This window comes from Podarcis bocagei (assembly GCF_964188305.1).
Source record: "Podarcis bocagei genome assembly, chromosome: 14".
NCBI classification, from domain to species: Eukaryota; Metazoa; Chordata; class Lepidosauria; order Squamata; family Lacertidae; genus Podarcis; species Podarcis bocagei.
The window spans coordinates 10,827,506-10,841,355 of record NC_138139.1 but is presented as its reverse complement, the minus strand read 5'-3'; the positions used below and the strand labels follow the sequence as shown (position 1 = coordinate 10,841,355).

The following is a 13,850-nucleotide window of genomic DNA, read 5'->3' as shown; positions in this document are numbered from 1 at the left end:
CTACCCTCCCCTCACCAACTCTCTCTGGATCCTGCCCTCTGTCTCCTGCAAGTGATAACTTCCTACTTCATTATGAGTGCCTTCTTTAGCATGGAGGCTGTGTCATTCTATCCCAAGCCTGCCACCACCCCAGCTTCTCCATATAGTTAAGTCTTCTGTAGTGGTGAGAAATTGTCCAAGCACAGGGAAATATAAGTTTGGTTTGTATCTTTTTCACGCAACCTAAAAAAGTGCTTTAGCCTCTTTGTGGCTTTTCCAGCTCTAGCTGCTTTATCTACCCTGTCCTATCAAAACGGGTTTATGCACAGATCAGAGGCAGCTGCTGCATTATACCAAGTCAGAATGTTTCTCCAGGTATTGCCCACTGTGATGAGATCTGGCTTTCCAGAACCTGTCCCATCTCCTGTCACCCTGGAGACTCGCTTTCTGCATGCAGTGTGTGTCCTTGACCACTGAATTGTTGTCCTTCTCCATATCCTACAAAGCAGAAAAGGGCCTCGATGTATTTGAACCAGCACATGCACAAAACATCCATATGTAAATAAGGAATTGTGAAGATATCTAAATGAGACTTGACAGACACTCTCAAAAGGCAAGCAATAAAGTTTTAGTACATCTATGAACTTCGCCTGAGACTGTCAGCAATCACGTGTATCATAGGTGCACAGATAACGACAGCTGCAGCCAACTCTATGATCTTCTGTACTGTTTGGTTAGATGGCACAACTATCCACTTTTACCATTTCAAAAAGTTGCTGTGACCAAGTCAGGGCAAGAGGTTAGTGGAGCAGACCTCTGGCTTAATCAATAAACCAGATTAAGAGCTGGTGTGTGGGTGTTTCAACTCCCTGCTCACTCGTGCAGCTCACTGGCTTAACCTGGGCCTGTCTCGGCCTGATCTACTTCACAGGGTTATTGTAAGAAAAAGTGGGGGGCGGGGGGGGGGGAAGAACCAGGCGTACAGCCTTGATTTTTTTTTTTTTTGCACTAAGAGCAACATAAAAACCCACATAAGTATCTAATTAAAACACAGCCCTTCCTCTCAATGGAGGAAACACAATGGTTAGGGTCCTGTCCGTCACGTTCCCTCTCCCTAGCTGTTACATCAATATTCCATTAGAGATGGCCCTGGCTGCACCCAGAAAAGAGCAGGCTTTGGCCTTAGCTCCAGTAGCTGTCCAGCAGGTTTTTCTGGCAGTGCGAGTATGCTATAGATTTTTAAGGCTATCAAAAACACAATGCATGGATTACAGTGTTTACTGACTGGGCTTTAACAATCCATTCATGAAAAGTGGAATAGGCTAAGGGTTAAGAAAAGTGGTTGAGCAGTTTCCTGGGTGAAATTTTTCCGTGATCAACATGACACTTTGAAAGATAAGCCTGCTGGTATGCCCATCCCCCTGTCCCACTCCAGAGGAAGAAAGGTGTGTAGATCAGAGGTCAGCAGAAAGCCTCCAGAGGTTTTGCCAAGGTATCGGCTGGAAAGCCAAGTGGGATTTTGACACTCCCAAACAGCAAAGTCGTTTCACTTATGTGGGTAGAAAGACTTAGCTTTTCCTCTATTCCCCTGTGCAAGTCGTCTTTCTCCGGTTTCCTGAAAAGCTGCTCTGCAAGATTTTTTTTAAAAAACATGGGAAAACAACTCATTCCACACTTCATGCACACTGAAACTGCCTCTTCTGTATTTAGGACACATGCCACATATAACGGTTGCTATGAGATACCAACTACAGACAATTTGGGATTTTCAAATTAAAGGTTCTTTGAAAATATGTTTTTCCCATTATGTCACTCTTTAGAGAGGAGGCATGTAATTTTTTCGAACACCTACCAAATTGGGTGCAACCCAATGTACTAGTCAGCTAAGTTTATCCTTTATCAAAACAGGGCTGGCTGCAGCACACAGCCAGATTAGATGGATACCTTGAGTGGCAGAATAGAGGCTTTCTATTTCAATTTGGAGATTATTGCTCATACCTTCCATATCTATATACAGTCCTTAAGCCAGCTGCATGTCTAAAACATGTGAGAGGTGCTTTCACACCTTCCCTTTCTAGCAGCCTCTTTGAGCGTTTCCACAACCTCCCTGAGCAACTTTTTCCATTGCTGATCTGTTTAAACGGTTAAGTTCTGAACACTGAAGGCTCCCACTGGCAAGGCATCATATGGCAAGCAGTGAGCAATCTTAACTGGATGCACCGCTGCTTTCCTCTCTCCCCACCCACACATCACACCATCCTTTGTGGCTTATCTGACAAACAGTATATAAGCAGCTCCCATCTTACAAAAAGTGTTTGTCTTTCTCCTTCTACTTGTTGACGCCCTTGCTATTTTGAAATTGTTTGCTTTTCTCCATATATAAAGAGAAGTAGTTTCACCTGAAGGCTACTGTACTAAACCTCTCTAGGCATATTTACCTTGGAGAGAGTTCCATCAAATATGGTGAGAACTACTTCTGAGCGAAGGGACGCGGGTGGCGCTGTGGGTAAAAGCCTCAGCGCCTAGGGCTTGCCGATCGAAAGGTCGGCGGTTCGAATCCCCGCGGCGGGGTGCGCTCCCGCTGCTCGGTCCCAGCGCCTGTCAACCTAGCAGTTTGAAAGCACCCCTGGGTGCAAGTAGATAAATAGGGACCGCTTACCAGCGGGAAGGTAAACGGTGTTCCGTTGTCACGCTGGCCACGTGACTCGGAAGTGTCTCCGGACAGCGCTGGCCCCCGGCCTCTTGAGTGAGATGGGCGCACAACCCCAGAGTCTGTCAAGACTGGCCCGTACGGGCAGGGGTACCTTTACCTTTTACTTCTGAGTGAATTTGCATAGGACCGCATTGCAAGTTTCCTAGTCTTCCGTAGTATGGAGAGATGGGAGAAAAAGAATATTCCCCAATGCTCAGGATCATGTCACGCAGCGTCAAGCATTTCAAAACAAACAGCTCAAAGTCACCTAAACCTATGGCTATTTCTTGTGAAAGTTTTATCCCACCACCATCACCTGTACTTACCTTCCTAGATGCTAAACTCCTGCTGCCCCTTCTTCAATCCCAAATAATTCCATTAGCAGCAACTGGAATCAAAGCAGAAAGCAGATATGTGGAGGAACATATAGCTATTTATTAAACTTTTATTAAGTCTTAATTTGTTCTGAACATCCTCCCTACTACAAAAATGAATCATACTCTTTGCTTTCACTGTGATTCAATTCTTTATGTTACATTACCGTTTCACAAATATTTTGACAGGCTGCTAGATAGGCTCCTTTTCTTTTGGGGTAACAAACAAATGGAAGGGGCTCGAGTCTAATGACTTTGTTCTAGCCAGGCACAACAGCACGTTGACAGCAGGTATGCACAGAGCAGTTGTTCTAGGGATGCTTGCTCCAAGACCTTCTTCCTCCTCCTTCCTGTTATGTATGTATCCTACGCATCCCTTGCTTATTTAAGGGAGCTACGAGAACAAAAGCCCCCATGATAAACCCGAACACAACTCTTTGAAGTGACAGTTCTCTTTATTATTTTTGGCTGCAGATTTTCCCAAACAGAGTAAAAGTCATCAGGCCTCCCCTCTACACATGTGCAATGAAAAAATGATTAAAGCTTTTCTGCCCCAACAGTGCTATCACACACTTGAATAATTGAAGAACTTGTTTGCTGTGTTTCCTCGTGCAGCATTAGGAAATAGGATATGCAGCTAAGGCATCATTCCTTGGTAAATAACAAAATAAATTAAAAGCTAGCAGGAAAAACAAACGATACAGCCATTTGGGCTCCACCACCCACCAGTGTATGCTATCCAACAGGATAGGTCCACTTACTTTTTTTAAGCAAAGCTGCATGTTTCACAGAAGGAAGCAATCCAGTGTTACCCAGCAATAGAAGAGTTTCATATGCAGCTGAGGATAGTTCCCCTCCCACCCCACTTATTGTTACTGGTGAAGAGTAGCTGCAAGCAGGAGACACATCAAGAGGACTAATGAATCCATTGCTTCCTTTTGTTACCAGTATGCTGCTTTTCTAAGTTGCAGATTCCCAACTTACTCCCCACAAGGCATAGAGCAGAATGAAGCAAGCTGCTGTGCACTTGCTGTTGTAGTGGAAATCAAAGCCAATCCATGCCCCTAATAAATACAAAATTGCTCTCATGCCCTCATGTTTTCATAAGTGTATCCAGAAATCCTTAGTTCTAGGAACTAAGTCCAGCTAAAACACATCAAAGTGATGCAGGAAGTACTACTAGAAACTGAACAGCAGAAACTATCGTATTTCTTGCCAGCAAGGCTTACAATATAGAAATTCTTTGTCATCATACTGATGTGTACAGTTTTCTCAAGGTAGCCAAAACATTTGATACAATAATCCTTATTCAGAAAAGCAGGAACAATATTTTGGGGTGTTCTGAAACAAGATGGCTGGTACCATTATAACATCTTATCTGACTTCTGATGGCTTCTGCATGAGTTCTGAAAGATGGCTGAAACAATTGAATAAAGGCAGAAATATACAATGTCACTGACATCACTGAAAATTGATCACACACAAAGAATTTGGGTGTTGTGAGAATTTTGGGGGATATTGGAAGGGGGTGGGATAAATGGCTAAAGCCAGAACTGCCCAACACTTCAGGGAAGACATGTAACTTTCCTACAACTCAGCTCTATTCTGATCAGCAGCAGAATAAGGCAGTGCAGAAACACAGAGGTAAATACATTCTTCCTATTGGGAAAACCCTATGTACAAGCTTCCCTCCCCTCAGGCACTGAGAGCAAGACAAGAACGACAATAATTGGAGATTGGCAGGTCACTTCTGGGACAGCTTAGCAATGAGTTCCTTCCATTCTTCTCTCTTGCCTGTTATGTAGGAGGGAGTGAGGAGCTGAAGCACTGGCTCCTGCTGTCCCCGGAAAAATTCCTGACACAGAGCTTCTGTGTTACAGATTACGTACATCCCACAGTCATAGCTATTCTGCTGGGCAGGGGCCTTCTCCTCTACAAAGGCAACTTTGCCTTTCTTGCCGAGAAAGACCTCCAAATTCCCTGCTACCCGTCTGGCATGGGCAGAGTTGCTCCTGGTGTGGGAATCATAGTGAGCAAAGCGGTTTTTGTCTTGGAAGTAAACTAGTAGGCTCCAGTGTGTGCCGCCAGCAGCCTGGCTGGAGTTGTCGTTGATGGCCAGGAACACTATTTTCTTGTGGAGGAGGTTCAAAGGCTCAAGAAATAGGGCCAGCTCCTCTTGGCTGCTCGTGCACTTGATGAACTGAGCCACCTCGGGGCCAACGAAGCACACTTGATCGGAGAAGTCTTGGAACTGGTCGCTGGCAAAGTACTCAAAGGCAAACCCGATGATGTGGTCGTTGAGCCAGCAGGGAGGATCCAGCAACAAGACATCTGATTGTCTCAGCAAACTGTCCATGTAACTTAGGACAACAGGGTCCATTCTATCCAGGCAGACTCACGGCAGCCAGAGAAATACCAACGCCTAAAATAATCAAGGGTGAAAAGAACAGATTACTATTAAAATAGGTTGGGCTCTCCTCGTTGCTGAAGATTACCAACACGGTCATGGAATTGTGCCAGTTAACCTGCTGAGGGTCTTATTAGCCTCCCTACGTGATTATGATCACCACCAACCCCCCCCCCCCAAGTTTTCTGGCACATGCAGAAGAGGAAGAAACAGCATTTAGTCTCCCTGAGGTAGGGAAAAGGTAAGAAACAGTGGGAGAAGAATCCTTTTCATGCTCAAACCTGAGCACAGGTGAGGGAAGATCCTGTCCCTCTCTCAAATTCTGGGAGCTTGAGTGTACTGTACTGGAGTACAGAGAAGGAACAAACAGCAGAAGACTCTGCTCTTTCTTGCCTTCTCTAAACTTCTGCTTAAGTGGGACTGGATATGTGCTGTTAGGCATCCTTCTTATTAAAAGACCAGGGATTCTTTCCCCAACCATCACTTTTGTGGATGCTTGTAACTGATAAACATAAACAGGAGAACCAATTTGTTCAGCTACAACCAAAATAAAAGGGACAGGTTCACCTACAGCTGCCATATTTCAGCCTAATCTAACTTGCAGGGTTGTAGCGAGGATAGAAAAGGTCATGTATATCACTTAAGGCTCTTTGGAGGAAAGGAGGAATATAAACTTAAATAAAATACATACCAGAATAACAGACCAAAGAAACAAGCCTAAGTATTGCAAATAAGGCCATGTAAAACTATGTAGGGGCATGGGTGGCGCTGTGATCTAAACCACTGAGCCTCTTGGGCTTGCCAATTGGAAGGTCGGCGGTTCGAATCCCTATGATGGGGTGAGCTCCCGTTGCTCAGTCCCAGCTCCTGCCAACCTAGCAGTTCGAAAGCACGTCAAACTGCAAGTAGATAAATAGGTACTGCTCCGGCGGGAAGGTAAACGGCGTTTCTGTGCGCTGCTCTGGTTTCACCAGAAGCAGCTTAGTCATGCTAGCCACATGACCCAGAAAAAGTGTCTGCAGAAGCAGACAAACGCCGGTTCTCTCGGCCTTTAAAGCAAGATGAGCGCCATAACTCCAGAGTCGTTCACAACTGGACTTAACTGTCAGGGGTCCTTTACCTTTACTGAACTATGTAAGGTACCACAATACACCACTATAAACAGTAACAACCTATTACAGTCCACGGGAGGGGATGAGGTGCAGCTTCTATTTTTAAGCCAATACTAGAATCTGCAAGGCTGTATATGTTTTGTGCCTAGTACCAGAGACACTACCTGTACACTTCCTCTAGATGGACAAAAAGGCAAAAGCCGGGGAAAAGTCACAGGTATCAAACCACTTTAAAGTAAGTAGTTTTATGGCATAATTTACCAGCTAGATCTGAAGTAAGATATGCTATAGTTGATGACACACTGATTCAAATACCAAAGCTTGCTTAAATAGAACACATCTACTTAGTTGATCATTAAGATGGCTCCTTTAAATATCAAAAATTATTTTTAAAACACAAGAGGGCAGCCCATGGCACTATAGAATACACCCTAGCAAGTGATGGACTTATGATGCATGGTTTATTTAAAAACAATTCCAGAGAACTTTCCGCCTTTCTTCTAACAAACCCACTAGGCAGCAGGAGAGAAAAATTCCACAACCGCCTTCTCTTCTATTCAATAGACTTTTTCAAGATTTGCCTTCAGGCTGCAACTAGACATTATGCCAGCATGGGGCTGTTGCTGAAAATGACAGCCCCATGCAGATTCTTCTCTCAAGAACATTTATGCACGCTTACAGATACCTTTCCTCCATTTCTTCAGTTCCTGCCAAAGCTGCCAGTTGTATGGTGCAGGAATGAGGAAATGGTGGCATGCTACCATGTGTAAATGTACCTAAGGAGTGCAGGACACATGGCTGCAGTTTTTAGCAACTGTCCTGTATCCAGTATAACTTCTAGTTCCGTATTAACTGTGGCATCCAACATGCCCACGCTGCTTCTCTAAAGTGAACTGTCTTTCCAGATAAACTGGAAGGGATTCTGGAGTGCTCTCGTTATGAGGAAGGCTGGCAAGAGTGCAATAGGAAGTGAAAGCAGAAGTCAGGTAGGAAACAATAATCTGATATGCAGGGTCCTCCACGACAGGTGGTCTAACAGCAACTGAACTTGAAAGCATATTTTTAATTAGTACTAATCAGCCCCAGATTAGCCCTGAAATCAAAGACTTGTAGAGTTCAACAGGGCTTACTGGTAAAATTAATGTAGCCGTGAAATTATTTGAGGCTTCATGTTCAGTAAATATCAATTCTTTATCACCCAGGATCTGGTCCAGCCTTCTGAAAGCACAGCCTGCACACTGCAAACATTGTCCCTCTGGCATGACTCAGTGCAAACCAGGGAGCACCCACCCAATTCAGCAGGAATGAAATCAAATGTGCTGGTTTATTTACTCATCAGGAAGGAAGTGGGACGCTTCTAACTGCAGTATAAATGATTATGGGACAAAGAAAAGTCAAATTTACCCACTACTTCTTCAGATGAACCAGTGAACCTTGTCAAGCTTTGTTAGGTCAAAAATTAAGCAATATCCTTTTAGGATCTGAACAAGGAAACTAAAGTGATATACCGTACATGAAACATACTGGATGCATATACCAGTGGGAGGGAATATCTCCAGGGAACCATTTTTTTTTTACTCTTTTAAGTGTCTAGAATTTTCCACATTTGTCAAAATGAAATGTCTTACCAACCAATGCACAAGGCACTGATCATTCCAGTTGAGCGTTATCAAACATATAATAATAAAATGTAAGGGGAGCAGTTACAGTTACCTAACACAACTTGTCACTCAGCCAGCTCTATTCTTAATCATCCTTGAGATTCAAAATAAGAAAAAAGGCAGGGCTGGTTCTGATGTTTATGGAATCATCCTTTGGCTGCAAAAACATCTTTTAATACATGTGAGTAATCCTCAGAGTTTGCTAGCAGATAATACTAGAAACTACTGCTGGAGTCCTGAACTGCTGTGCCTTATGGAATCGTACACAAGGCTATCTATTCTCAATTCCTCCCTCCCAACCACTTGAAAATTGTGGAGGATCTTGGTGGATTACTCAATCATCTTTCTTAATGCTGAGTGTATATATTCACAGGTGAAAAACAACCCAAAGCAATCTCAGAGAAGGGGTGTTGACCTCACTGTTCTTTAACTCTCTTTGCAGGTGGGGATATGGGCTCCACTGCAAGCCCAAGTATCAGGTGGGTTAAAGGTCTCAGGCAGATGGCTGAGAGTTAATCCTCCAAAATTCCTCTTGTGACTCTCTGCAGGAGCTCTTAGACCAACTTGATCGTCCTGTGGCTGTGCGCAGCTACTCAAAATCATCAGCAGAAACCCCGTTGTACCCTTAGCCACCAGGGATTCCATAGGTGGTTCAGATCACATGACTTCACTTAACGCTGGGGTTTAGTACTGACTGGTGGGAAGCCAGGGCCAAGGCAAGGAATAGCTAATGTGTTCGGATGCTGGTTAACTTATTGACATCTAGCTGTCGTCCCCACCTCCTCCACTCCTTCAGACCACCTGAGTGGAGCTCGTGGACCACTGGTGGTTTACAAACTACAGCTTGAGAACCCCTGTTCTAAAGAAAGTTGAACAAACAACCCATTTCCCAAAAGAGGTTGTTTCCTAATTGCAGCCATAAGTGCAACTTTCAAGACAAGCTTTCAGTTTTCAAAATCCTTAGTTCTTATTCTTCCTGAAACCAGGCATTTTGCACTGGGAGGATCCCTTAATTCTACCACAGCCTGATTTTTGAACAAAATACTTCAGGAATATCTAATGGCAATGGTAGAGTACTTAAAGTCTAAAAAGTGATAGGATACAAAACCTTACCATTAATCCAAGATGTGACATTGCTATTATTACTACCATTATAAATAAGATGAGATGCCTGCTTGCCACTACATACCAATGAAAGATAAACTACACACATTTTTAAAAGAATTATCAATGCTATGTGTGTCTCGGCTGTGAAAATTGATGAGGGACACTGAGCAATGTGTGACGATCCAGAAATAGAAATATGAAAGCAATTAAGTCTTCCATGGATGCAAATATGTTGTCTTGGGCCAGGCCCCAAGAAACAATTATCAATCTTACCAGTCTTCACAATTAAATAATCTACCATTTTCCATGACGATTTGAAAGGGAATGTCTGGCATTGAATCCTAGAAGATTATGATTACAATCTCTTCTAATGTACGAGTAACCTTGAAATGCCATTATAATCTATTCCTGTGTCAAGTGTGGTGAAGAAGTCAAGTCAAGGAAGTTATTAGAGGCAAGAAGACTTCCTTCAGAAAATGGAAATCTTCCCCAAATTAGAAGAATAAACTGAACTACAAACATGCACCCACAAAAATGCAAGCAGGTAATTAAGGATGCAAAAATAGAATTTGATTAATTATATTGCTAAGATCATTAACACCAACAATAAAAATTAGTTAAATACAACAGAAGCAGGAAAAACTCTGGTGAGGTGCTTAGACCACTGGACAAAAAGGAATTTAAAAGTTGTGCTGAAGGAGAATAAAGATATTGAAGAAAACCTGAATGAATTATTTGCCCCTGCCCTACATCTTGTGGAGGATGAAGGGCAGATACCTGAACTGACTTTTTGCAGGACGGGAGGCTGAAGAAGTGAGGCAAATAGTGACGACAAAATACATGAACTTCTAAACCTTATTGACAAATTAAAAAGAATCACTCCTGGGATTTTGTCTTTTAACACTTGCTTATAAATGACTTAGAATTAGGGATGATCAGTAATGTAGCCAAGTTTGCTGACAACAGAATTTTAAAAATAAAAAGAGATTGCAGATTGCCCCTAAAGGATCTTTCCAATTTGGATGAATAGGCAATAACATGGCAAATATGTTTCAATATAAAGTTAAGTGTAAAATGATACATATTGGGTCAAAAAGCTCCAATTTCACATACATGCTGATGGAGTCTGAGCTAGTGATGACTGGCCAGGAAAGGGATCTTGGTCATGTGGAGAGTCCAAAGAAAAAATGCACCAGTGTGCAGCAGATATGAAAAAGGTTAATTCCAGCCTAGGGATTATTATGAAATGAAGAAAAAACCAAACTGCCAATATTGTAATGCAATACAACTACGTCTCAGAAAAGGATATTGTAGATCTGGGAAAGATGCAGAAAAGGACAACCAAGATAAAATGGGAGGTGGAGCAATTCCCATATGAGGAAATGAATATTTTGGGGGTTTTAGGTCAGAAGAAAGGTGCGAAAGGAGGAAAGATGTTAGAGATGTGAAATTATGCATGGTATGGAAAATGTAGATAGTTCTTCTCTGTCTCATGGTAGGAGATTCAGGTCAGACGGAAGAAAGGAAACCATTTAGAGGTTTTCTTACAATCAAGTGTTATGTATATTTTGTTAAAGAAAAATAAGTACTACTTCACACGGCACATAGTTAACCTATAGAATTTCCCGCCACAAGATATGCTGATGGCCAATGGCCACAAACTTCAAATTTTAACCACCAGGCCTTGCACAGCTACAGAATTAATCTGCATTCTGTTCTTTGCTTAAACACCTGCAAACTCATGTTTACAGCAATGCAGTAGTTTTTCAGTTTTCTCCCAGAGCACATAACTGGCAGTCTTTTGCATACATTTGTTCCCAAAAGCAAAGAAGCACTGCTCGTTCTATTAGCTGTTACTTGAAACTTCTTGACAGTGACTCACTATATAAATCCCACATCTAAAGAAAATCCTTGTTAAACACCAACTCAGTTTCCTGGGAGATGTGACAAAGCATATGGTATATGCTATAGAACGGAGAGGAAATGGAGCCTACAATTAGCAAGGGAGAAAGCATGCCAGGGCCTTTTTTTAGGCCCAGCAAGTTCCCCACATGATGGCAAGGTAGAAATTTTATTGTTGATACCCAAAATTGAGCCTGGAACCTTCTCCAAACAAATCTTAGTCTCAAACACTGAGCTGTGAAAGGCGAAAGATTTATACGATCTGAAGAGAAACCAGTTAAGCTTGAAAAAATTTACCATTTGCCCAATAATAAATGTTGGAAATGTAATGAGACTGAAGGTACATTCTTTCACCTTTGGTGGACGTGCCCAAGGATTAAGACATTCTGGGAGATGATTTATAATGAAATGAAAAAGGTATTTAAATATACCTTCCTTAAGAAACCAGAGGCCTTTCTCCTGGGCATGGTCGGCCAATTGGTGCTAAAGAAGGATAGAACTTTTTTTATGTATGCAACAACAGCAGCAAGAATACTCATCGCGAAGTATTGGAAGACACAAGATTTACCCACCAGGGAAGAATGGCAGATGAAGTTGATGGACTACATGGAATTGGCAGAAATGACTGGCAGAATCTGAGACCAGGGAGAAGAGTCGGTGGAAGAAGACTGGAAAAAGTTTAAAGACTATTTACAGAGATATTGTAAAATTAAGGAATGCTAGAAGAATGTTGGAACGAAGTGATATGGCTTTAGTAGAAAGGTTATAAGGAATTAAGTACAAATAGATTAATAGAGTATTAAAGGAAAAATAAGGTTGAAATGTGTTAAGATAATTATAGGATAGGAAAGAGGGGAAGATGGAAAGGAATTGCTGAAATAATTAATAGAAGTGGAATACAAAAAGGGAGGTGTGAGGAGAAGCTAATATCTAAGGACGTGATGCTATTTATATGTACTAGAGAGCAATGTGTAAGATTGCATTGCTAATTTCATAAGTGGGCCAACTTGATTATATGTTTTTACTTCCATCTTTTTGTGCATTGCCAAATGCAATTATGGGCCATAATGTGTGACTTTCTTTAATGTCTCCTAAGCATGGCTTCTTAGGTTACCTTCAGTTTATTTAAGAAATGTACTGAGTTGCAAGAGGTGCAGAAAATAACAAAGAATATATAGGGGCTGGAGCACCTCCCCTATTAGGAACAAGCACGGTGTTTGGGGCCCTTTTCTATAGAAAAAAATGCAAATACGGAAGGACATGATGAAAAATTACACAAATCACTGCCACTAGAGGTAGTTAAACAAATTAATGAAGGGAATAAGTCTGTCAAGAGCTACTAATGATAGCTATACAGAAGCTCCATTGTTTGGGAACGCGACCAGGAGAGGGCTATGCTTTTCTGCACATGCAAAAAATGTTCCTGTTTAGCCAAGCCTACCAAGATGCTTAGAAAGTTGAGATAATTTTAAATCTGTTTCAGCATTTTAACTTTTGTATGCTCTAAAGTAGGGTTATGAAGTTTTCTTGATTTTACTGCTTTATCTTTCGCAAACCGCTCTGGAGGTTGAGTCAAGCGGCCTTTGACTGGATCTGGTACAGCGATTCCTAGGTACATGGCCTGCAGCAAAGCTAAAGCATCGCAGCAGCAGCAACTAGGTAGCATCACCACCACAAAATCCAATTGAAATGCAGACTGGCTGCGACTACTTATGCACCTTATGCACCGATATCTACGTAATGAACATTAAAAATACAGTTTCGTTATTGGCGGACATGAATCTATTCATGCAGGTTTCTGGAATGATTAAGTCAAACTTTATTTCATTTTGGAAACCAGCATCCTGGAGGCCAGGGGATCAAGTTCTGGCAGCCAAAGGCCACCCCCCCCCGCCCGGCTGAGCGGGGGCTGCGACCACCGACCACGGTCCCTGACACCGAGGGACGGAGGGAAGCGCTGCCCAGAGGCCGGCGGGGGGAAGGGACCCACGCGACCCACCGCCGACCAGCTCGCTCTCTATCGTCGTCCTCCATAATATTTCTACCCCAGAGGCAGGATAACTCCACACGCGGCGGCGCCGCCGTCGCTCCCCACTGACACACCTCACGGAGGAAGAAGACCTTACCTGGCGCCGGCCTCATTCTCCTCACGACGCTCTCGCGGTGGTTGCGGGCGGCCGTAAAGCGCGGCGGGCTTAGCAACCCAAGGGCTGTCAAACAGGAAAGCAACTTCCCCTTCCCTTTCCTCCCCGCGCTCCCTTTCCGCGCGGTAGAGGCAAAAGGAAAGGGGAGCTCATTAACATACGGGACCACTGTGCCCCAGACTGTGGTGGTGAGGGGGGAGTGGGAGGCGCAGCTGCTCCGGCTGTTGTCGCCCGTGCGCCCCCTCCCTCGCCCGCCTTTGAGCTGCGTGGGCGGGGCTTAGCGAGCGGGTTGGGCTGGGGCGCGGCTGTGGGGAGGGAGAACGAGCCTCGCTCGCTCGTGCGCGCGCGACTTGGGCGTGTTCTCCTCACGGCTCGGCGGAGGAGGGGGCCCGAGAGAGCGCGCGAGAGAGCGAAGGGCGGGGATTGATGAGGGAAGACGAGGCGTGATTGGAGAGGCGGGCTTTGCGCGTGC

At 43.6% G+C, this 13,850-nt stretch overlaps 1 protein-coding gene and 1 long non-coding RNA gene across 2 annotated transcripts; one reads left to right on the top strand and one right to left on the bottom strand.

The window, feature by feature from the left end:
- Positions 1 to 893: 893 nt before the first annotated feature.
- On the top strand, positions 894 to 2,938 carry LOC308573318. The gene is made up of 2 exons (XR_014002030.1): positions 894 to 2,473; positions 2,817 to 2,938. It is a non-coding gene; the product is annotated as an uncharacterized lncRNA (long non-coding RNA).
- A 543-nt stretch (positions 2,939 to 3,481) lies between these two features.
- Positions 3,482 to 13,715, bottom strand: SENP8 (SUMO peptidase family member, NEDD8 specific). The gene is made up of 2 exons (XM_081170087.1): positions 13,361 to 13,715; positions 3,482 to 5,467 (listed from the first exon to the last, which is right to left on the bottom strand). The coding sequence occupies exon 2, from the start codon at positions 5,423 to 5,425 to the stop codon at positions 4,790 to 4,792; it is 636 nt and encodes a 211-aa protein (XP_081026213.1). The 5' UTR covers positions 5,426 to 5,467; positions 13,361 to 13,715; the 3' UTR covers positions 3,482 to 4,789.
- Between the last annotated feature and the right edge of the window lie 135 nt (positions 13,716 to 13,850).